General features: G+C 37.0%; 1 protein-coding gene across 1 annotated transcript in view; it reads left to right on the forward strand.

Annotated features, from left to right (window-relative positions):
• The window catches only part of COL25A1 (collagen type XXV alpha 1 chain), a 480,059-nt gene that overhangs the window by 414,027 nt on the left and 44,081 nt on the right, over positions 1-21,951 (forward strand). The window contains exons 18-21 of the mRNA XM_079776470.1: positions 2,703-2,747; positions 15,766-15,828; positions 19,677-19,745; positions 20,504-20,548. Coding sequence (XP_079632596.1) covers positions 2,703-2,747; positions 15,766-15,828; positions 19,677-19,745; positions 20,504-20,548 — 222 coding nt within the window. The remainder of the gene's footprint in view (positions 1-2,702; positions 2,748-15,765; positions 15,829-19,676; positions 19,746-20,503; positions 20,549-21,951) is intronic.

Raw genomic sequence — 21,951 nt, forward strand, 5'->3', positions numbered from 1 at the left:
TGTGATTGATAGATGAGTTAGAGTGTGTATATATGTTTATGAAGTGTGTAGATATTGTGTTTCACCACATCATTCTTTCCTTCCCAACTTCTCCATGTAAATAAAGATACTTGATCTCCCATTGGAAGGGACTCTCACAGTTAAATTCTATCAGGAAGGACAGTGGACCATCGCAGGGACATAGGTGTTCTTACTTTGACAGTAGACAGAGACCTCCTAAGGTGTAGGGAAAAGAGTGAAAGGGAAAGGAAAGCAGAAGTGTAATGTATCTGTGTGAATTTCAGTCTACTTAGACAAGTATTCTTTAAATGGAATAACAAACTAATTCTTAATTATGACGTAGATCTCACTTTGGGCAGTGTATGCCCAAGAACTCAACTCAGAGAGGCTTCTGAACCAAAGAGTAGGCAAGAATGGAGGAATTAACTAAATTACTCTCTCTTAATTTGAAGATAAGCCTTAATGGTATAAGGATAGAAATTTTATATAGGAAGAAATATCTTCCTAAGACTGTTAAGAGATGTTCCACAAAGGATAACATTAAATATTTTATAATCTTTTCTTGGGCCACTTTTTAAGTAAACATAAATTTGGAAATGTCAAATTTATGAAAATACAATACTATGAAATATTAATTTCTGAGACATTTGTTCATTAATATATACATTTATAACCTCTATACATACATACACATATAATGTAGGGAACAACTATATGCTCAAAGTCTCTAAGTATTCAATCTACATTACAAAATATTCCATAATGTCTTATAAGTCATTCTCATTGTTAGAAAACATGGGTGTGTGTCTATATATGCATGTGTATATAAATATCTTTCTTCAAATTAGTCATACAATCCTTTTAATTTGGCCAGAGGGAAGGGTGTGGTGAGAACTGCTGGGAAACAGTGTTAAAACCTATACATTTTCACATATGTTTCAAATAGAATGTCCTGAGATTTAGGAGACTTTTCTAAAACAATACAGAACTATAGATTTGTCACCAATAGGTTTAATTTTTTGGTTGTATACTCTACAGCAATGTAGTATTTTCCAGGGCCTTTTTTTTTTTAAGTAAAAGAGAATTGCCCGGCCAGTGTGGCTCAGTAATTGAGAGTCGGCCTATGAACCAGAGGTCACAGTTCGATTCCCGATCAGGGCACTTGCTCAATCCCCAGTGTGGGGCATGCAGTAGGCAGCCAATCAGTGAATCTCATCATTGATGTTTCTATCTCTCTCTCCCTCTCCCTTCCTCTCTGAAATCAGTATTTTTTTAAATAAAGTAAATGAGAATCTTCAGTAAAATATGGGTACCAGCCCCTTTTACTAAATCTTCCTAAATTTATTGATTGAAGGAAAAAGGAGGAAGAAAAAAGAAAATCAAATGTATAATGTGGTATCTGTATGAACTATAATTTACTTGGACAGGTATTATTTGAATGAAATAGCAAATTCATAGTAATCATCCTTTCTTCTCTGGCTTAATCTCATCTTAGTGTTCTTGTTCACAATGCAAACTTCCATTTGTAGTTTCATACATAATAGCTTTTCTTTTGCATTCCTGAAGCACCTTTGACCTAAACCATGAGGAAAGTCATTGTCCTTCCTATGTCTAACCATACAGCTTAATCAACAGTAGATGAAGTCATTTAGTGATAATAGAGCAAATTATGACTCTTCATAATTTGAAAGTAATAATATTTTAAAAAAATGAAATGTCTGATTTTTCTTAGTATATTTTCTTTGAAATGAAAGTTGTTAAAGCATTTAGAAAAGAAATACCTCCCTCTACTACTTTATTAGTTTGATACTCCTGTCTCTTAGTATAGTTATCTTCCCACTGACTGACCATCATGAAAATGTGTAACCCTTTTACTTTCCACAAATAGTCACCTCAATCCAGCACAAGATGGACTTTCATTTTCTCCAGCAATTCCATTATGCTCCTTTAGTGGAATTCAGGAGATTTTCTAAGCAATGTAACCTCTTGTCACTATACTTTGTACTTAAAATAATGTAGACCATTCTGTGAAAATGAGAAGGTTAATCATGACTCCAGTGTGCTCACCCCAAATCTGCCACTTAATCTCAGACCTGTACTCAGGAACAGCTGCATGGTACCATTAGCCCTAAATTGCTAGGCAGGGTTACCCAGACTCAACAATTGTCAGAAATATGGGCTGGAGTTAAGTATAATATTAACCATGCATTTATCTTCTCATCATTCAGGAATGGAAAAGAAACCTTACTATACTTTTAAGTGAGCACGACTTTTCATGTATATTGTGTTGATGTAACCATCTGTTCACACAGCCAACTCTTGATTATCTGAGGTAAGAGAGCACTGGACTTGGAGGCGTTATTCAGATGCACGCATAATCCTCACTTCAGCAGAGCTTCCGCCTCCCTAGCAAACCATTTACCAGGAATTAGTAAAACGTGGGAGCTCGTTCCCCTTTTACTTCTCTTTCTTCCTTCTGGTAGAGATGCCAATGAGCAGTGAACTGGCAGGGAAATCTGCAAAAGGGTCAACCAATTTCGAATCAAGAGTTGACTGAACTGTATAATCTCACCAAGTTCTTGAAACGAGACAGTGTATATGTAGATGGCAAGTATTCAGCGAGGAACATTTGCCATGCTTTTCTCCAGAGACTGTGACTGAGTGGATATTGTTCTATAATGTTGTGTGATTTTCCTATGTAGGGTGAACCAGGGCTTCCTGGGCTTCCTGGACTTCCGGGGATAAAGGTAAATACTGCACTGACAGTCTTGGCTTCATAGAACTGCAACTGAGTCACAAAAACGGCAGGAAGATAGGGAGGGGATGAAAACTAAAAACATAGTGTTGTTCTTTAAATACTCACCTCTCAACCACTTAAATTTTTTAATTAAAAATTAAGCACAGGTATTTTTAAAGTTTCCCATCGCTCTCTGGACTAAATTTTCTGTTATGTAACCTAATATGCCCCTAACTTAAATAAATGTAAAAGCCACTTTGTTTGAAATCGTAGGAATTCTTTAAAGTCTAGAATGTCTACCTTCACATTTAGCTTTATTTTTAAGATCTTAACAGATTTTTTTTTTACCAGAATCATAGTGTTCACATCCCCATAAATCTAACACTTAGGCAGCTGTTTTATGATTTGCTCAGTATAACCATCCCTCTAAAATGTTTTGTGCTCCCACTTCCTGTCAATAATTCTCACTGAAAAGTACAAATCATTTTATTAAACTACTTTGACTCATACTAGTATACTGCTCCCATAAATTGTTTATGTATCTTTTGAAATAATTGCTTAAAGCTTAGTTTAAAATGTTGTTTACATATTTTTAAACCATCTAAAAATGTTAAGAAATATTTTTTAATTGTTCAAAAATTTTCACATGGCAATGGAGAAGGCTTAAAAGTTCTACTGCTTTAGCTGTAGTTACTCCTTTAAAATCAGCTTCTTATTTTAAAGTTCTTTTTTTAAATTACAGAGCTGTTTGATAGGAAAACACAATGCAAGTAGATTTTTTCCTTACATTTTTCTCACTTCATAGAGTTTTTTTTCTTTTTAAATATATTTTTATTGCTATCACCTTATAGAGTTTTAAATTAATCTCCAGTATGTATTAGACCATTCTAAAATTAATATTCCTAGTTTCACTGTGCGGTTTGTGTATACTGTTTTATGACGGTTGTATCTGAAGTGTGTTAGATGAAATGATATGATTTTGGAATAAATATGTTAAATTTATTGAGCTCCCAGACATCATCTGGTATCATACATAATATTTTATGGGTATATTTGGTGTAATTAACAGACGTGAAAGCTATGTCTTCCAGGTTGGCACTCTAAAACTTTGGTTCTGCTTTTTGTTTGATGGTTTCAGATTAGTTTATTGAAGTTCAGATGTGTGTTTTTCATGGATTATTAATCTTGGTTTCTTCCGTGGAAAAAAGTATACTCTATGACAATAGTTTACTAAAAAGCCAACTTATTTCCTTATCATTTGATATTTAGCAAAAATAACTTAATAAATGAATATGTGATTTCATACTATAGAGTTAATTTATGGCAGCTCCTTAGTAGTTCTCACACATTTTTTAAAAGGAGCTTTTTAAAAATGATTGGAAGGTCATAGATTTTTTAAAACAAACTTAAGAAAGTCATGGTCAGCATTAATTATAAAGAACCTTGTAGCAGTATGAGTAAAAGGAAGGCATTTAAAAGGAGCGTTTTGGAAGGACCTGGGCCGGGCTTCCTGCAGCGCTTGCCGGTAGGTTGGAAGGGCTGTGCGGCCAGCACCAGTCCACAGCAGGGACCTCCATGCTGCCTTGAAATACAGCTGTTTCTTCTCCTGAGCAGGAGGCACTTCCTTGTTGAGAGAATATATAGGGTGACGGTTTTGAGTCTTTTCTCTTTAAAACAAACAATTTCCATTCCTACTGTTTATTATCATTCCCTTTTAGTTCTTTTATGTCCTAAAATATCCCAGGTCATTTTTCTAGTCACCTGAGGACTAATCTGAATGTTTCGAATTCTTTCAAATCGGGAAAGATGTTGGTGATTTGCCACCCCCAGTAAATACTTTTATTCCTAGGGTCATACGCAACTGCCAGACAAATTCTGTCAAGATCATATAGTTGGCATTTGTCTTTCCTTTTCCAATGTTGACTAGTGATTATAGTGACAAAAACCTTTGCTGTATAAATACCATGGACTGTTGGGTAACTATCTTAAAGTTTATTTAAATCACAGATTCTATTTTTGGATGAATAAGCCTTGTCTTCTCACTCTGGTTCAGGATGTGAGTGACATGATTTCCTTATAATGTAGTAGGTTCTCGGTATAAATAAATAATTTTGTAAAGGAGACAATTGAAGAACATATCATAGTCATTAGTACTCACTGAATAGTCATAAATGTAGAGTTATAAGTTTATAATTTTATGATATAGCTTCATTAAATTGTGATGTTATTATTTCTTGAATATACCTGCTTTTATTAGGTAGCTAACCACAGGAGAGTTCATCATGATTTCATAGTTTGAAAGATAACAATATTTAAAAGATGAAACCACTGTGTATGTATTTAGAAAGTGTGGTAGCAGGAACATTAGTCATAACCTCCCCAAACTTGTGTGTTTGTTTATGCTTTGGAAATACTTCCTGTTGCTATTCATCTCCTTCTTATCCGCTGGTACTGCGGAGAGCATGCAGATGCCATCCGTTATTTCCAAGACGTTGAGGAAACCAGCCGTGACATGCCAGGGAAGCTTTGATTTGCCACCTGTTGCACTCGGGGAATGGTTGGAAATTTAATGAGCATCCAAATGCCTTCCGCACAGCTCTCAGGAAATGAACAAAGTGCCTAAATACAGACAGCAGACTCATCTATCTGTCACCTCAGGGTCCCACTCAGAGAAGAGTGCTACTACCTTAGGCATACACAATAAAAGTCACTAAGAACAGGCAAAACTTAATTTCAAATTACTCTTCAGCTTCCTGCACAAGTATTGGAAAGTCCTCTCACCATGTGGAAGACATTTGGAATTCCTATTTCATGCATTCATGGTTCATATAATGTCAAGATGTTCACCTGGGAAAATTAAATTATGCACAATGTACCATGCAGACATTGATCTTCTGGAATAAGATTTGAACTCAGAAAATTATTTTTATTAATAAGCTTGCAAATATATTTTTTCATGGGCAAAACTTATAACTAGCTTTTCTGATATCCCATAAAAGCGTAAGATTCAAAGTTCCTATTTTTAAAACCCTTTTCTCCCATAGTTATTTTGAAAAAATGTAAATACATTACTTAGCCCTTTTATGATTATATGACCCTAGTAATTAAGGAGTATAGAGCAGGGGTCAAGACCCCTGACTGCAGAGCCAGATCACCACTGTGCAGATCTGGTCCTGCCCCTCACCAGTTCATGAATCTATATCATCACATTTCCTTATAAAATGAGAATCATCGCCCGGCTGGTGTGGCTCAACAGTTGAGCGTAGATGCAGGAACCAAGAGGTCACAGGTTGGATTCCCAGTCAGAGCACATGCTGGGCTCCATCTCCAGTAGAGGGCATGCAGGAGGCAGCAGATGGATGGTTCTCATCGTTGTTTCTATCTCTCTATCCGTGTCCCTTCCTCTCTCTCTAAAATTCAGTAACCTAAGGAACATAAAGACATTTATACTCTACAGGTTAATAGGTGTAAATTCTGAAAATTCATTTGCAGTGATAGGTAAATGTTACCTTTAAGAACAGTGAGATAACCTACTTTTTCTTGAAACATGGCTTCATACTATTCCTCTTTTCCTATCACCCGAGTATATTCCAGGAACAAAGGATGAGGGGATACAGTGTTCTGGGTGTGAGACATGATGCTGTCAAAGTTCTCCTTCCTGACGCTGTTCACACAAAAGCAAAAGGAAACTTGACAAATTAATTAAGAAATTCTCTAGACCTCAGTCACGGAGTTGCCTAGCCCAAGACATTTTTAAAATAAAACTTCACCCTAAGATTTTATGTCTCAATGGAGGTGACATTAAGAAATGAGAAACAGCATATTTATTTATTTATTTATTTATTTATTTATTTATTTTGAGGCTATATTTTTCATTGATTTTTAGAGAAAGTGGAAGTGGGGAGAGACAGAGACAAAATTAATGTGAGAGAGACACATCCATGGGTTGCCTCCCACACCCACCTCAACAAGGGCCAGGGATCAAACCTGCAACTATGGTATGTACCCTTGACCAAAATTGGGAGCCTTCACTCTGAGGGCCGACGCTCTATCCACTGAGCCAAACTGGGTAGGGCCCAAGACATTTCTTACATATATTGATTTTTCCAATGCTATTGCTTTTCTCCTTTCAATATGGTCCACCAGATTATCTCATATTCAGAAAAGAAATTGAAAAAAATGTACATAGTACAGTGAAATTAATACAGTAGGGAGACATAAAACAGTAAAAATCATATCGAATCATTTAGATGGCAAAGAAATTTTTATAGTATTTTCCCTCATAGCTTGATATTTTTGCTCTGGCTTCCCCATTAGTGAAAATTTGACATTTAGAACAAGAACTTGAGGGTCGGGAGGCTATGAGACAGTAACTCTTTGTACCTCAGAAATCATCTTTGACACTAAATTATATAAAGACTAACTTTTAAAGGTGATGGGAACATTTATTTTGGCATTCTTAGGATTAAGTAATCTAATAGAAACCTAAATTTTAAATCCACTGGAGAGGAGGTTTCTTCCTCAGAAACATCAAATCACATTTTAAAAATAGCAGAGGAAACTTTTTGGAAGTAACATAGGATATGAAATGAATTCCTAAAAGAAAAAAAAAAGAAAAATAGCGGTTAAAAGGATAACATTGTTATTGTTACTTATAATTATTTCCTGCTTGCACCAAGTGTGTCTGAGCAGTTGAATAATTTAAGAGTCCAATTAGGACACTCATACAACCAGAAATCAGAGATTTTTAGCAGCCAGAATAAAACCTCCAATAAATACACCAAATGTGCTTTCATGATGTAATTCTGTTAAGGAAAAAAAAAATCAGAAAGATATGTTTTCTGGGGTTTAAATAAACCTGCTATGGTAGTTCATTTTCATCGTAACCACCAAGATGTTTTAATTTATACTCAAATTTGATCCTAAAGGGAAATAAATGTTTTTGGGACAAGCTCTACTTTCTCATTTTTTCCCCCTCAATAATTTTACAAATCAATCATTACCAAAACTGGCTGCCTGGAGGTTCTTATTACAACAAATGTTCTTGCTGTAATCCTCAAAAGCAGGTATCATGCTGACTTGAATTCTAATTAGCCTTTAAGCAAGAAGAATATTGTATGGCTAATGCGTTCAGTGTCAAGACACATTAATCAAAATTATTGGTGATGCTTTTAGCACCCACGCAAATCAGCACATATTTTTGAGCCTTGTGGTACTGTTTTGGGGGGCAATGAAGATTGGATCTGCTTGGGGTAATAAATATCATGGAAAACATGGCTTGGTTTAAGCAGGTCTTAGAGGAGTCTTTTTAGACAGGTTAAAAAATGATATCTTGTACTCCTTTAATTGATAATGACTTATAAAAATAAAACAAATGGTAATAAATGAAAAACCAGAGATTTTTCTGTGGGCAAGAGCTAATCAGTTAGGACTTTCTGTCCACCCTTCTATTTAACAGATGTTGAGTTCTGGAAGTTTATAGGGAAACACCTGGTGAGCCATTTCTGTATGAACGAAGCTGTCTGTCTCTTCCTTTTTCACCTTGACTAATAATCCCATTCCCATATTTGCTGACTCTTCTCATCTATATGAAGGACATCCTTTAGGTAAATTTGACAAACTAGTGTTAGGTAAATTGTCCCAATAGTCATTTAAAAGTTAAAGTAAGGTTATCTGAAATACTTCCTTGCTATGTATCAAATGTGAGTTTGAAGAAAAATTGGTCCAGATTTTCTGTGGTCTTTGTTAGAGTTCAAAAAGGTCAAGTTCTTAAGGCATTTCCTAGGCTTCACTGGCTTTTTTGTACTACAGAAGGCCAGGTTCTGTTGCCTTCTTGGTTTGTAAAGATGGTAATTGTTTGCATTATTTGGGGGGTTTAAATTTTGTTTTGGGATTTTTTTTTTTTAACTTGCCAGAATACACAGAATTTAAGCTATCTCAGTAGGCTGTTTAAATTTTTTAAAAATAATAGCAAATGAGTTGAGCAAAAGTGACTTCAGTCAAAATCTTATTTTTGTGGTATCTTCGCTTTACCTTATAGAGTGAATAGATCCCACCTTCCTATAGCTAAATCTCCTGGTAGTTCGCTTCATTTGTCTGTACATAGTGCCAATTTATGAAAGAAAGTAGAGAGAGCGTGCATGCTCTCTACTACTGACACTCTAATCAATAAAGGAACTATTGTTTGGTGAAAAAAATAGGATAATTTTTCAAATATAGTACATATTAGTTACTGTGACATATTCATTGAGCTTCGCATTACAAGATCAAAGTTATGGCTGCCGAAACAGTAGCTGTAGTTGGAAAGATCAATGTGAAACTATCAGGCCCTTCAAAATTGGTCATGTGAAGATCCACCTTTCATCCCAGCTGTAGCTGAAATCCATAGACTTGGTTTTGCATCTTTATGTGCCCTCGCTGTTTAAATGAGCAACACGTGTGAGATTTTTTCAGCTGCTGCCACTTCCAGCAGTTTACTACAAGGCCTCTATTGGGCCTCATCATGAATTCATAATATTTCTGCTGCCAACCTGGGTCTCAGTGTAGTTGCCAAAACCACATCTTTCCCAGCAGCTCAACACAAGGAAATGTGTTCAGTCTTGGTATTGAAACCTGGGTTATTTAATTCATTGGTGGTGAGCTGATTAATTAATGTTAAGAATAAGTAAAGGGCAAAACTCATGAAACAACTCAGGAAGAAATCAGATGCAATATCCAGGACGAGGCCAGAAAATTAAACCAAAGTTTTCTTCATTTTGGAATTCGATGCTGTATTAGTGCCATATTATAATACCACTAACAGAGCTGAGATTTCTATTTCTTTGACAACCATTTAATCACTGGTTAGCATGTGGCTTGGGTAGCAAAATATGATGCCAACTATTCATTGTGTTTTAGTGATTAACATTTTGGATTGTATTAGGGTTCTGATAGTGTTGTATATATTTTATCTCCAGAATGTGGTTAAGTCATAACTCTGTATTTATTTTAAGACTTAAATATGATATTGTGGGGTTTTTTGTTTGGCCCAAGGATAGATCTAGTTGGACATTTCTAGAACCAGTGAAAACAAACTAAAAACAAAACAAAACACAACAGATTAAACCTGGATTCAATTGTTATGGCCATGATAGAGGAATATAACATTTTGAGATGCTTTTTCCTCTCCATTCTTCCTCACCCCTCTTGTCTTCTTCCATCTTACTCCTGCCCCCTCCCTCCATTCCTTCTTTATTCCTCTTCTCCACTTCCTCTCCCTTCTTTTTACTTTTCTCTTCCCTGATTAGGTACTTTGCAAGCAATTACATTTTAAGATCTTTCAGTTGGCTGCCTTCACTCTTTTAATTCCCTTCCTCACACAGTCAGTGGCACCAATATGAATAGAATCCCAATTGACATTGTTCTCAACAATAACAAAAGTAAAAACCTAAAATGCTACCTCCCTTGAAATGGTGAGTGAATAGAGAGACAGAGGAAAATTTTGAATAGCTGAAAGGAGGGGAAAAAATGTATGTGACACTTGAGAGAAAAACAGATTAAAGTGCTCAGAAGTAATTAGTACTCTTCTTAAGTTATTCCTCTGCTTTTCATTGGTTTGAAGACTTTGCCTTTCCTCCATTTTCTTTAGACATTTTTTGTTGCCATAAAAAAAAAAGCACTAACACATAATAAACTGAAAAGATTAATATTGTTGAAGAAAATGTCATATTTTATTGTTTTCACTTTAATTGTAAAGCTAGTTTACTTTCCGTTTACCTGTGTAAGTCTATGTTTTCCTGATTAGGGGGGTCAGCATCTGCCCTTTTCAAAGGCCCTCAGCCTTATGTTTCCCATGTTATTTCTAAAATGACTCATTGAAATTATAATTGGGATTTTCTAATTCAGGTAATTGACTTGTAAAAAAAAAAAGAAAAAGAAAAGCCCTCTAAATTTAGTTGTTTCTTCATTAAAGTAATGTAAGGGCTTAATTTTATTATAATGCCAATTTCCTCTATTGCATCTCACTCCCACCTGTCTACTTAGACAAATATGTGTGAATAATTTCCAATTTAGCAGTCTCCTATTTCCCACTGTCTAAATGAGATTAGATATGCAAACACAAGTCTGAGAATCACTTTATAGTCCAATGTAAATAGTTACTCCCCGTTTATTGCCCTGAAAACTTACGTAACCTCATTTTTGTGCAGTCTGCTTTACTCCAAAGGTGATTTCCCCAAACTGTTTTGAATTTGAATCACATTTCAGCTCTTTCCCTGCCTTCCCCTGATCCAGGTTCCTTTCTCTATGCTGGTTAACTAGCATTGTGACTACAATAGAATAGCCATTTGCTTTTCTATCACATTAAAGTATTCATAGACCTGTAGGTTGGCATAGCCTCTCTACTAGGCTTTTTAGGAGATTCTAGAACCTTTAATCTCTACATCAGTCAAAGAGGCAAGACTTTTTTTAAAGGAGTACATTTATTTAGGGAAATTCAATAGGTATGACCATTTTCTTCTTTCTTTTTCTTATAAGATGAAAACTCACTCATAGTAAATCTGTCACTTCTCTACCTTACCCACTTTGGGTTTTGCAATCCTAAGTGCTCTAAAAGATGGATATTATGTCATAAAATTATATGATCACACGAGAAAATTTAGGGTTACTTCTTGAAAGAAGTTGAAGAGGTATTGAGTACAGCCCCATCCGGGTTATAAAAAAAAACAAGCACTCACCTTGTCTATCACCAATTAGTCTGGGAGCTATAATACTTCTATTACTATTACTACTAATAATAATGATAGCCAAAATTGTTGAACCAATAATAAGAGCAACAATAATAACAAACATTTATTGTTCACTTACCTCATTATAAAGACAGCACTAAGGGCTTTGCTTATGTTATCTTTATAATAAGTCTTAACTAAGCCACCAGTAACGATGCCAGAATCTTCCATTATATGGCAGGTCAAGATTCCAGCTTGTAAAATCAGGCTTTAATCCAGTTCTTTGACTTTGTACCAATAGTCCTCAAACACTTTGGACTCAAAACCCTTTACACACTTACAAATTAGGATTAAAAGAGTTTTTGTTTATGTAGGTTCTATCTATTGATATTTCTGTACTAGAAATTAAAACCCAGAAATTTAAAAAACTGATTAAGTGTTCATTAAAACTGGTTATGTGTTTAATGAAAGATAACTGAATCTTAAAAAAAAAGGAAGAGAAGTGACTTTTTTATTTTTTGCAAATCTCTTTAATGTCTGGCTTAATAGAAAATAGCTGGATTCTCATATCTGCTTCTGCATTCTATCTGTTGCAATTTGTGGTTTTGTTTGAAGTATATAAAGGAGAACCAGTCATATGCAGATAGGTAAATGGACAAGGAAAGATTATTTTAATAAAGCCTTTTCATAAAATTATGAGTATTCTTCTTTGATACTAACCCAAACTCTACAAGTGGTAGTTTCTTAAAGTTTAGGTGACATGTGGAATCTGAAATGTATCAATGATTTTTTTCCTACTCTGTACATTAATAATGGTAAGTTAAATGGTTCGGCTGTAAGCTTTGAAAGGCAAAAAATAGTCCAACCAGCTGAATCATGAGTAGACATATGTATGCCTTATTTACTGCAATAATTATCCTTCAAACCTGAGACAAAGAAGAGGCCAATGATTATTTTCTCCCCATAGAGAGGATGGAGCTGTCTGTGAAGTCACTGAGAGCTCTGGGATTGAATAAATATGTCTGTGGTCCTAAAGTTAAATATGCTATCTTCCCCTTGAGTACATTGAAATAAATAAGAATATGGATATGGTGGGTGCTTTCTTAAATTTTTCCTCTGACCATTCTGTTTAAAGGAACTTTTTATATATTAACTCGGGATAAAATATATTCTATTTTCTAAAAACGAAGAACGGGCCACTTTAGTCTGGTCACTGAGATCACAAAGCCTTACATGTTTATTTGTGAACTATGAAACTGCATGCTTCATCTTTTTATAAACTAAGCACTAACATGAATAAGAAATACATTTTTGCAACATTTGCCTTTTTTCTTCTCTTTTATTAGTATGCTTTAATGGTGCTTCTATTGCTTTGCTAAACAGTGAGATCATTTTATTTCTACTTGAAGATATTGCAAGAGTCTTGTCTACATGTAAACTTTCAACCTATTAACTTGCATTATGTTTCCATGCCAGTAAGTCATTCCTAATAATTCACATTGACTTTAATACAAGTTTATTTCTTGAGGGTGGAGAGGGAATGTTTATATATATAATTTTATTGGGAGAAATATTTTACTTGTAAATAAATGTATTCCATATGATTTTTTTTGTTTAAAGTAACAAGTTAAACTCTTTTACAAGAAGTAGAATAGTCATCATGATTTCTCTGAATATAGTTGATTTTCATTTTAGACCATTAAGAGATCCACCCAAAATTTTTTGTTCAGATTCTCCTTTCCAATGTGTGTAAGGGTATGGGAACAGGTAGAATAGAGTTATAGAAATTTCATAAAAAAATAAAACTTAAAGCATTCGCTCTCCTCCACCTTGTTTTGTTCTTAAACCAGTACCTGGCGCATCAGAGCCAAAGATAAATCCATTTGAGTTATATGCCAGTCTGATACATTTGTGGTGGTTATATCAGTTTGTTGCTTGCCCAAGACCCAAGATTTTATATAGTGTATTTTAAAAATGCAACTCCAAGTATCAAAAACAAATGTTGAAATATCACTACTTTAGAAAAAAAACAAATGCATCAACATTAGCAACTGCTCCAGAAATAATTCATTGTGGGGTGGGGGGAGGGGGAGAGGAGGGAGAGGAAATATGGGAACAGAGCCATTACATTTTTTACTTTAAAACTTTATTATCGATTTTAGGAAGTTAGACTATCTTACATTTGAGCTCACATTTTTAAAAAGAAAATAAAATTTTATGGCTAGTCAAGAAAATATGAACACTAGCCTCACGTGTCTCCTGACACCAAATATGTAGTGTCTTTTCCAACACCAATTATCCAGCTCTGACTCTGACACCAACTGTCTTACAACTCAATCCTATTGTGACACTAACTACTCAGAGTTATCATCAAATTCTTCAGGTTGAAGGGCTCAGTCCCACAAGACTGCCCTCACTTCAGACATGAATCACAGGAATGGGGGCCCCTGGTTACCTGACTTCTGTCTGACTTAACTACAGATTTGAGGGTACTCACAACCTATTCCGACTCTAGTTTGATGATTTGCTAGAACAACTCAGAGAACTCAATAAAATGCCATTCTTAATATTACGGTTTACTGTAAAAGATAAAAATGAACAGCCAAACAAAAAGGTACAGGGGTAAGGTCAGAAGGGTCTGGAGCACAGGACCTCTGTCCCCATGGAGTTGGGGTGCATCATCCGGCCAGCACAGAGATGTGGTCACTAGCTTGGAAGTTCTCCAGTCCCCTTTGTTTAGGGGTTTTTATGGAGGTTCCATTGTAGGCACAATGTCTTAAATTATTGGCCATTGGTGATTGAACTCAGTCTCCAGCCTTTCTCCCCTCTCTGGAGATGGTGAGAGGAGGGGAAGGGCTGAAAGTTTCCTCCTATCACAGCTCCATCCTGAAGCCATCTAGGGGCCTACCAAGAGTCACCTTATTAGCATAAACTCAGGTATGTTTGAAAGGGGCTTGTCAAGAATAACAAAAGATGCTCCTATTACTCTTATCACTCAGGAAATTCAAAGGGTTGTAGGAGCTCTGTGCCAGGGACCAGGAACAAGACCAAATATAGTTTTTAGTATACCACAACTGGGGTTCCTCTAAGCGGAGAAGAGGTTATGGAGGTAGGGCAAGGAGAGAGGTTTTTTCTGTCATGCTGAACATTCCTGAATCTCCTCCCTAGCCACATCTAACATTCAGGTATCTATTGCTGCATATCATTATTACCCCCCCCCCAAAAGTGGCTATAAACAACAAACAATTATCTCACAATTTTGGAGAAACAGGAATCTGTGCACAGCTCAGCGGGGTACCTCTGGATCAGTGTCTCCCATGAGGGTGCAGTCAAGCTGTTAGAAAGGGCTCTGGTCTGACCTGCGTGGAGCATCCCCTCCCAAGCTCATACATGAGGTTATTGGCTGACCTCTGACCTCACCACTCGGACCTCTCCATAGTGCTATTCACAGTATGGCAGCTTGCTTTCCCCAAAGAAAGTGATCCAAGTGAGAGAGAACAAGAAAGACCCCCTGGAGATGGAAGCCATTGTCTTTTTATGACTTAGTCTCAGAAGTGATATCCCATACTTCTGCCAAGTTCTGTTAATCAGACATGTCATTAACGCCAGTCTGCACTCAAGCAGAGGCCATTACACAAAGGCATGAATACCAAGAGGTGGGATTGCTTACACCTATCTTAAAGGCTACCTCCCACACTCACCCAAACATAATTAACTGGACCTGGTAAATGATAAGAACCACAGGACAACAGATGAGAAAGGAAATTATAAAGACACTGGAGGCCTGGTGCATGAAATTCATGCATGGGAGGGTCCTTAGGGCTAGCCAGCAATCAGGGCCGATTGGGGCCTTTCTTTCCCTGGCTGCTGGCTGAGGCCTTCCTTTGTTTTGTGCTGCCCCCTGATGGTCAGCACATGTCATAGTGAGCAGTCAAACTCCCAGTTGGTCGAACTCCCAAGGGGACAATTTGCATATTAGCCTTTTATTATATAGGATGGCCAGTGCGCATCATGGCAGCTCCTGCGTTGAGCGTCTGCCCCCTGGTGATCAGTGCGCATCATAGCTACCAGTCAGAGGGACACTTAGCCTTTTATATATATAGATTGATCTGGGTGGTTTGCCACTTTTACTTTCTAAAGCTTCTCCAAAGCTTTGCTCAAAGCATTCTCATTGCTAAAAACCTATTTAATTTTATAGTCAGTGGCTGGATCTGATCAAGAAAGCTGTATGCTATCAAAGAAGTAAAATTCCAATAGAAGGAAATCAGTTTAACTTTACTTACTGTCAAGTGATAACAATCTCACATGCCCATCTCTTTAAAGGGTGAACCAGGTTTCATTGGTCCTCAAGGAGAGCCAGGCTTACCAGGCTTACCAGGAACAAAGGTGAGTAGAATTTTCCCCTTCCTTTCTTTCTGAAATTTTCTGTCATAAAATCTTAGTCCATTTGTTGAAAGAAATGTGGGGTAACTTTACTATTTAGGTGACCTTACATTTTTGCCTCATGAAGAACAAAAGCAGCCTATCACCCATTCTAACACTTCAAATGGGGGTCCCGGATTAAATAGAGTAACACGAAGTTTATGTTAGAAAGCCTTGGGCAAGACAACAGGAAGGTGGGATATATTAGTTGTTCCAGTTGTCCCCCAAATTGCTCCTAAATTGATGTAGTGCTATTAGCTTCCTGGCCAGATGGAAAAGTGGGGGAATTCTGAGGAGGGGAGATAGAACTCATTAACTCCTCCTCCTTATCGCTGATTTTAGGACAAACTTGTAAATCAAACATTATTATTATTCCCACATCACTCCCTAGATTTCAAGGAGTACTGATGTCATAGAGATTCCTAAGTGCCTCATCCCAAAAGGATCCATCCTGAATAACGTTTGCAGAAAGATCCTGTAATGAAAACCATCTCATGATCTTCCATTTGGCAACCCTAGAGAGGGCTCTAAAAGCACAGTCTATATGCCGCCAAATAAAAAGTTATGTTGCTGCGGATACAGTCAGGCCTATCATTCTCTTTTTATCTACCCAGTAAGACATTAAAATGTACCGCTCTGAGGAACTTTACTCATGACAGAGTCATGAATCAAAGGAGGGGCAAAATTAAATCAAACTACATTTTTTATTTTTAACCCATAGCCGCCTTTGCCTCCATGTGTATTGCATTCGCCAGAAATAAAGCAGGCTGATTTCCGGGAGCCAGAGAAATGTGTTCGTGGTCTGTTCCGACAGAGGCGTCCTCATTCCCACTGCTCAGGAGAAAATAAGTCCAATCCCAGTAAACGGAAACTATGCGTGGCCCAAGGGGCACTGGGTCGAATGTATGCAAAATTGCTGTTTTTCCAAGCAATTTCATTTTCACATAATGAGCTGTCAGGGTTATTAACAAAATATGAGGAATGCCTGTTTTAGCCTGAACAGACTCACACAGAAACACACTTTTGGGGGTGGGGGCGGAGAGAGAGAGAGAGAGAGAGAGAGAGAGAGAGAGAGAGAGAGAGAGAGAGAGAGGCTGGGCATTCTGTGTTCATATAAGAGCCGGTGTATGTATTCAGGCTTGAGCCTCGGAGAAGGAAGGCAGCCTGGTTATAGGCTCAAACCTCTGCCTGGTTGGTGCTTCAGAGAACCAGGCTGGAGCTAACTCATCTCTAAATGTCGGTGGCATTTGGTTTGCTAAGCAAGGAAATATAAAAGAAACACGGGCTGTAGAGAGGGGAGTTCAGCCTTAAATATCTCTTCTTTAGTTCACCAACCTTAAGCTAAAAAAGGTCCAGATGTGGGGGGCCATAAAATCACCATTAATTACTGCTTGTGAGGAGCCCAGCCTGATTTTACAGACCAGATCCTCTTATCACAGATACTACTCTGAACTCCCAATAAAAATGAAGAATGTTCTGTACCTGTTTTGTATTTCTACAAGAAAGGATGTAGATAGGATATTCATTTTATTAACAATATTGTGAAGTTTATTTTTCAGCTAAATTGCCTATCATACATGAATTTGGTATCATAACGGAAAAGTCATGATTATTTAAAAATTTCCTCCAGCCAAGCACTAGTTTTTTTCCCCCAGTTGTTTAGGTAATCTGGTTTTGTCCCACTCAATTCAGATTAAAAATATAAATTAATCTGTGTTTTTACCCCCCAACACCGTGAAGAGAAATCATAATGAAGGAAGCTGTGTGATGGCATTTAAAAATCTGTTTATGCATTGCTGTGTCCTCAGCATCTGCATCAGTCCTGGGAGAGACCTACAGCAGTCTAAAAAAATGGAGTGCTATTCTCAATAATTTAGAATTCTTTGAGTGATACTGTTTATTCGTTAATTCAACAACTTTTTGCCAGACTTTTTTTTTTAGTATCTGAGAATGAAAACTAAATGCAGCAAAAATGGTCTCTACTCTCCTGAAGCTTACCTTCCAGTATGTGTGAGGAAGGGTGGGAGGAGAGAAAGAAGTGAACACATAAATAATGTAATTCCAGGAAGTGACAAGTAACCAATTAGGGTCATTGCAATCTTTTAAAGTGATTCTAGGTAAAGATATAGCCACTCCACTCTTATGGTATATAACAGATAAATGATTTTTCTAAGGTTTCTGTTTTGCCCTAAAACAAGCTTACAGTTACTATTTTAGAATTCTTCTATAAAATATTAGGAGAAATGCCAAATATGGTGCTTTTTTAAAATGAAAATTCCATGTATCAACCAAAGTGCTTCAGTCTCTGATCCCTGGGAAAGCTCTCGGAGCATCTTTTCCATCTGCTGCATCCCTCAAGTCCCTGCCTTTCTCCCGCCTTCTCCACTGGCCCAGTCTCGTTGGGTCATGCTGAGCAACCGCCTGAACTTCTTCCATCCTTGCACTACTCTATCCCCCCTCGCCTGCAAAACCATAACAGCTTCCCGGAGAGGGACTGATACAGATAAAGGACTTGGAATGGAAAGCCCTGTATCACCCAGCTAACACCAAACTGAATTCAAAACCTGTTTGAGCACTGAATGCTGCCCATCATGCGGGAAGCCAGACAGTCTACTGTGCTTAGGGAGTATAAAACGCGGTGTCTCCCTGGAGGGTGACTTGGCAAACTTCTACTATGTTCAGACTTTTTGACACAGCAATTCCCCGGCTACAGATTTTTCCTTAGAAAATGACTAGAGATGTTCAAAGAATCACATACAAAAATATTTCTACAGAAGTTGAAGATTGAGCACAGTTTTAAATTATAGCTCTTCTTTTTAAAAGCTTTGTGACTTTGAGAAAGTTACTTAACCTCTCTGAGCTTCAGTTGCCCCGTCTGTACGACTGTGAATGCTAACACCTTTCTCATCTGCCCTGTGGATTACATAGGATAATGCACGTAAAGTGTTTTGTGCAGTTCCTGCACTCATTAAGGGCATAGTCATAACAGCAATACTTATAAAATACAACCTACTCATCCTTCAGGACATGACTCCAGTCTCACCCTCAGGGGGCCAGTCTGGACCATTAAAAACCCCATGGGTTTCTTCTTCTCTCATGTATGGCCTTATGCTACTCGTGAACTCTTGACTGTTTTGTTGTGTGGACCTTGTCTAGGTGGGTCACTGGCTCCTTGGGAGCAGTGGTCATATTCATACTTCACAGAGCTGTGGAGAAAGTGAAGCGGTAAGACCTATGTGTCGTGTACTACATTTATAAGTTATGAGATCAGTACTATAATTTTCCATATTTTACAGAGGAAACTGAGGCTTTGGGGACTTAACTAACTTGCCTCAAAACCCAGAACTGATAAATAGCAGACCCAGGATGTGGGATTACAAGAAGCCTGGCCACTATTAAGTGATGAGTTATGGCCATTATAAAGCCTTAACCACTTTGCCATGCTGCATCCCGGTAGTAGTGAGAAAGTGGCCACAGAATGAAAACTGTGTCTATTCCTGACTTGAGGTATCATCATGGCCCTTATCAGGTCCCTTTAAAGGTCTTCCATTTACTAACATAGGTGTCTGACAGGCAGGTACCAATTCATGTCCTTATCTATCAAATGGAAGTGATAATACAATGGATTGAACAATCATTTGATTAAATTAGATAATCTATGCTTCGATTAATACAGTGCTGGGTACATGATAAAATAAATGGCAATTATATGCTTTCTTTAATTTTATTCAACTTACTAATCTACAGGTACCAGCTGGGGATAGGGGGAGAGAGAGGAGGGTTGCCATTTATGGTTTTGCATTTTGTGACAGGGTGAGCGAGGGGAGGCAGGGCCTCCCGGAAGAGGTGAGCGAGGGGAGCCTGGAACTCCTGGACCAAAGGTCAGTTATTCTTAATTGGAAAATAACATTCTTTGGTTTGGAAATGTGTGCCTCTTGATTTAGAACATAAATTAAAATTTAAAATTCCTCAATAAATATTATTTTATTGAAATGCACAAATAATTTATTGAAATACACACCAACTGGTTCTTTTAAAAAGAGGAATTTTACAATGTAACTTTCCTAATTTTCTCTCTTTTCAATGAACAAACGTAATAACACATCCAAATGTAAAGGGGGAATTACTGTCATTAACACATTATCACTCAATGGGTAGTGAAACGTATGAGAACATGTTGATATGTGTTGTATTTAGCTTTGATGGTAACTTGATGATAACACCTTGAAATTTATTTGACTGTTCAATCTTTATTCCTCTAAACTTCCTGCAAACTAATATGGTAACACTTTATTTTAATAACCCAGCCTAGATACACAGGAAATGATTTACTCTTTGGTGAAAAGGAAATTTATGCAAACACTATTGAGACTAATGAGAATCATTCAGAGAGCTCTTCCCAGCAACTGATGGGAGGGCAGTCTTCAGTTATAGTGGAATGAAGGTTGTCGGGGAGACCAAGGAATGAACCAGTGATACTGTGATGAACTTACGTTTAGTGTTTTAATAGCCAACGTTACATAGAGCCATATAGTATGGCAGTTAAAATAAAGTGTTTCCATTTTTATGTCACTGATCATTTCTTTTCTCTGTTCTTACTACTCTGTCTCTTTTTCATCTTCATATTCTCCTATAATAGGGGAAACAAGGTGAATCAGGAACTAGAGGCCCAAAGGGGTCAAAGGTCAGTAACCAGACAATCATTTTAATGTTACATGAGGCCTTCAAGAGCTGTGCTTTTGGCCTCTTCCACAGAGAATCATGTTTTAAATGAAACTCTTCCAGTAATTTCATCCCTGTGATGATATTTCAGAACAATTGGTTTGTTTCATCTTGTTTGTTTTTGTGTGTTTATGACTATTCTTTAAGGGAAGTTTTATTTTCTGTTTCATAGAATAGTTTCTTTGGAAAAACTTAAGTACTGTACTTAATTTAACTTATGTATGGTATAATCTTATTTTTCATTTCCTGGCTATCTTTGTAATAAATATTCCAATTATACTTTGCTTTTTAAAAAAATCCTCACCTGAGGGTATGTTTAGAGAGAGGAGAGGAGAGGAGAGAGAGAGAGAGAGAGAGAGAGAGAGAGAGAGAGAGAGAGAGACATCGATGTGAGAAAGAGAAACATAGATCATTTGCCTCCTATATGCACCCCAACCAGGGATTGAACCTGAAGCCTAGGTGTGTGCCCTGATGGGGAATCGAACCCACAACTTTTTGATGTATAGGACACCCCAAACAATTTAGCCACCCAGCCAGGGCTACTGTGCTTTTAACTTAGTTGACTCCTTTCACTGCATTAAAATTTCACCACTAATTGAAATTCTTTTCTGTACCATGTTCTTTATAATATTTGCAGTTATCTATGCATTGTTAGCATAATCGTGTTATTTAAAATGCTATTAGCTAATAATATGGAAAAGTGGTGCAGAAATAAAGAAAACAGAGCAGAAATTATTCTCTGTTCTCTCAATTTAATTATTATGGGTCAATGTGGATGGATAAAAATTATAATCCCTTTTCTTGTTTCTCTTCATTGGTCCTTACCCAGTTTATAGGAATATATAAAAAGATATATCAAAATGCTTTGAATTCCATTTAGACAAAGGTCTCTATAAATTTAAGGTTGTTTTAAAGAACCTTCAAATCTACACAGGTTCAAATATCTTTTCCAATGTTTCTGTTTAGACTTCTGAGAATTTTGAGTGTTCTCAAAGTGATGTGGATGCAGTTTGAGACTTGGACTATTCCTTATGTCTCTGCAGGTGGGGTAATAACACCATAAATGGAACTTCAGAGATTTTTCATTTAGCATTTAAAAAAATGAGAGAGCTGAGTTTGCCCTGCCCCTGACCTTCAGCCCTGCCCACCAGTCCCAGCTAGCTGCTGTCCACTTCAGCACCTTCTGTGTTAAAATGCCTGTACCCACAGGAAAACTCTTCCTCAAATCTCCATCATCAGAGGAAGGCCTAGCCGGTGACCTTTCCTTTCTGATTCTCCCAGAATGAGCTCTCCATTCCTTCCCTGTCTCAATTATTTACACATTACCTCTCAGAGGAAAGATAACCAAAGTGGTTGGCTCTTTTT

Source organism: Cnephaeus nilssonii (genome assembly GCF_951640355.1).
Source record: "Cnephaeus nilssonii genome assembly, chromosome: 1".
NCBI classification, from domain to species: Eukaryota; Metazoa; Chordata; class Mammalia; order Chiroptera; family Vespertilionidae; genus Cnephaeus; species Cnephaeus nilssonii.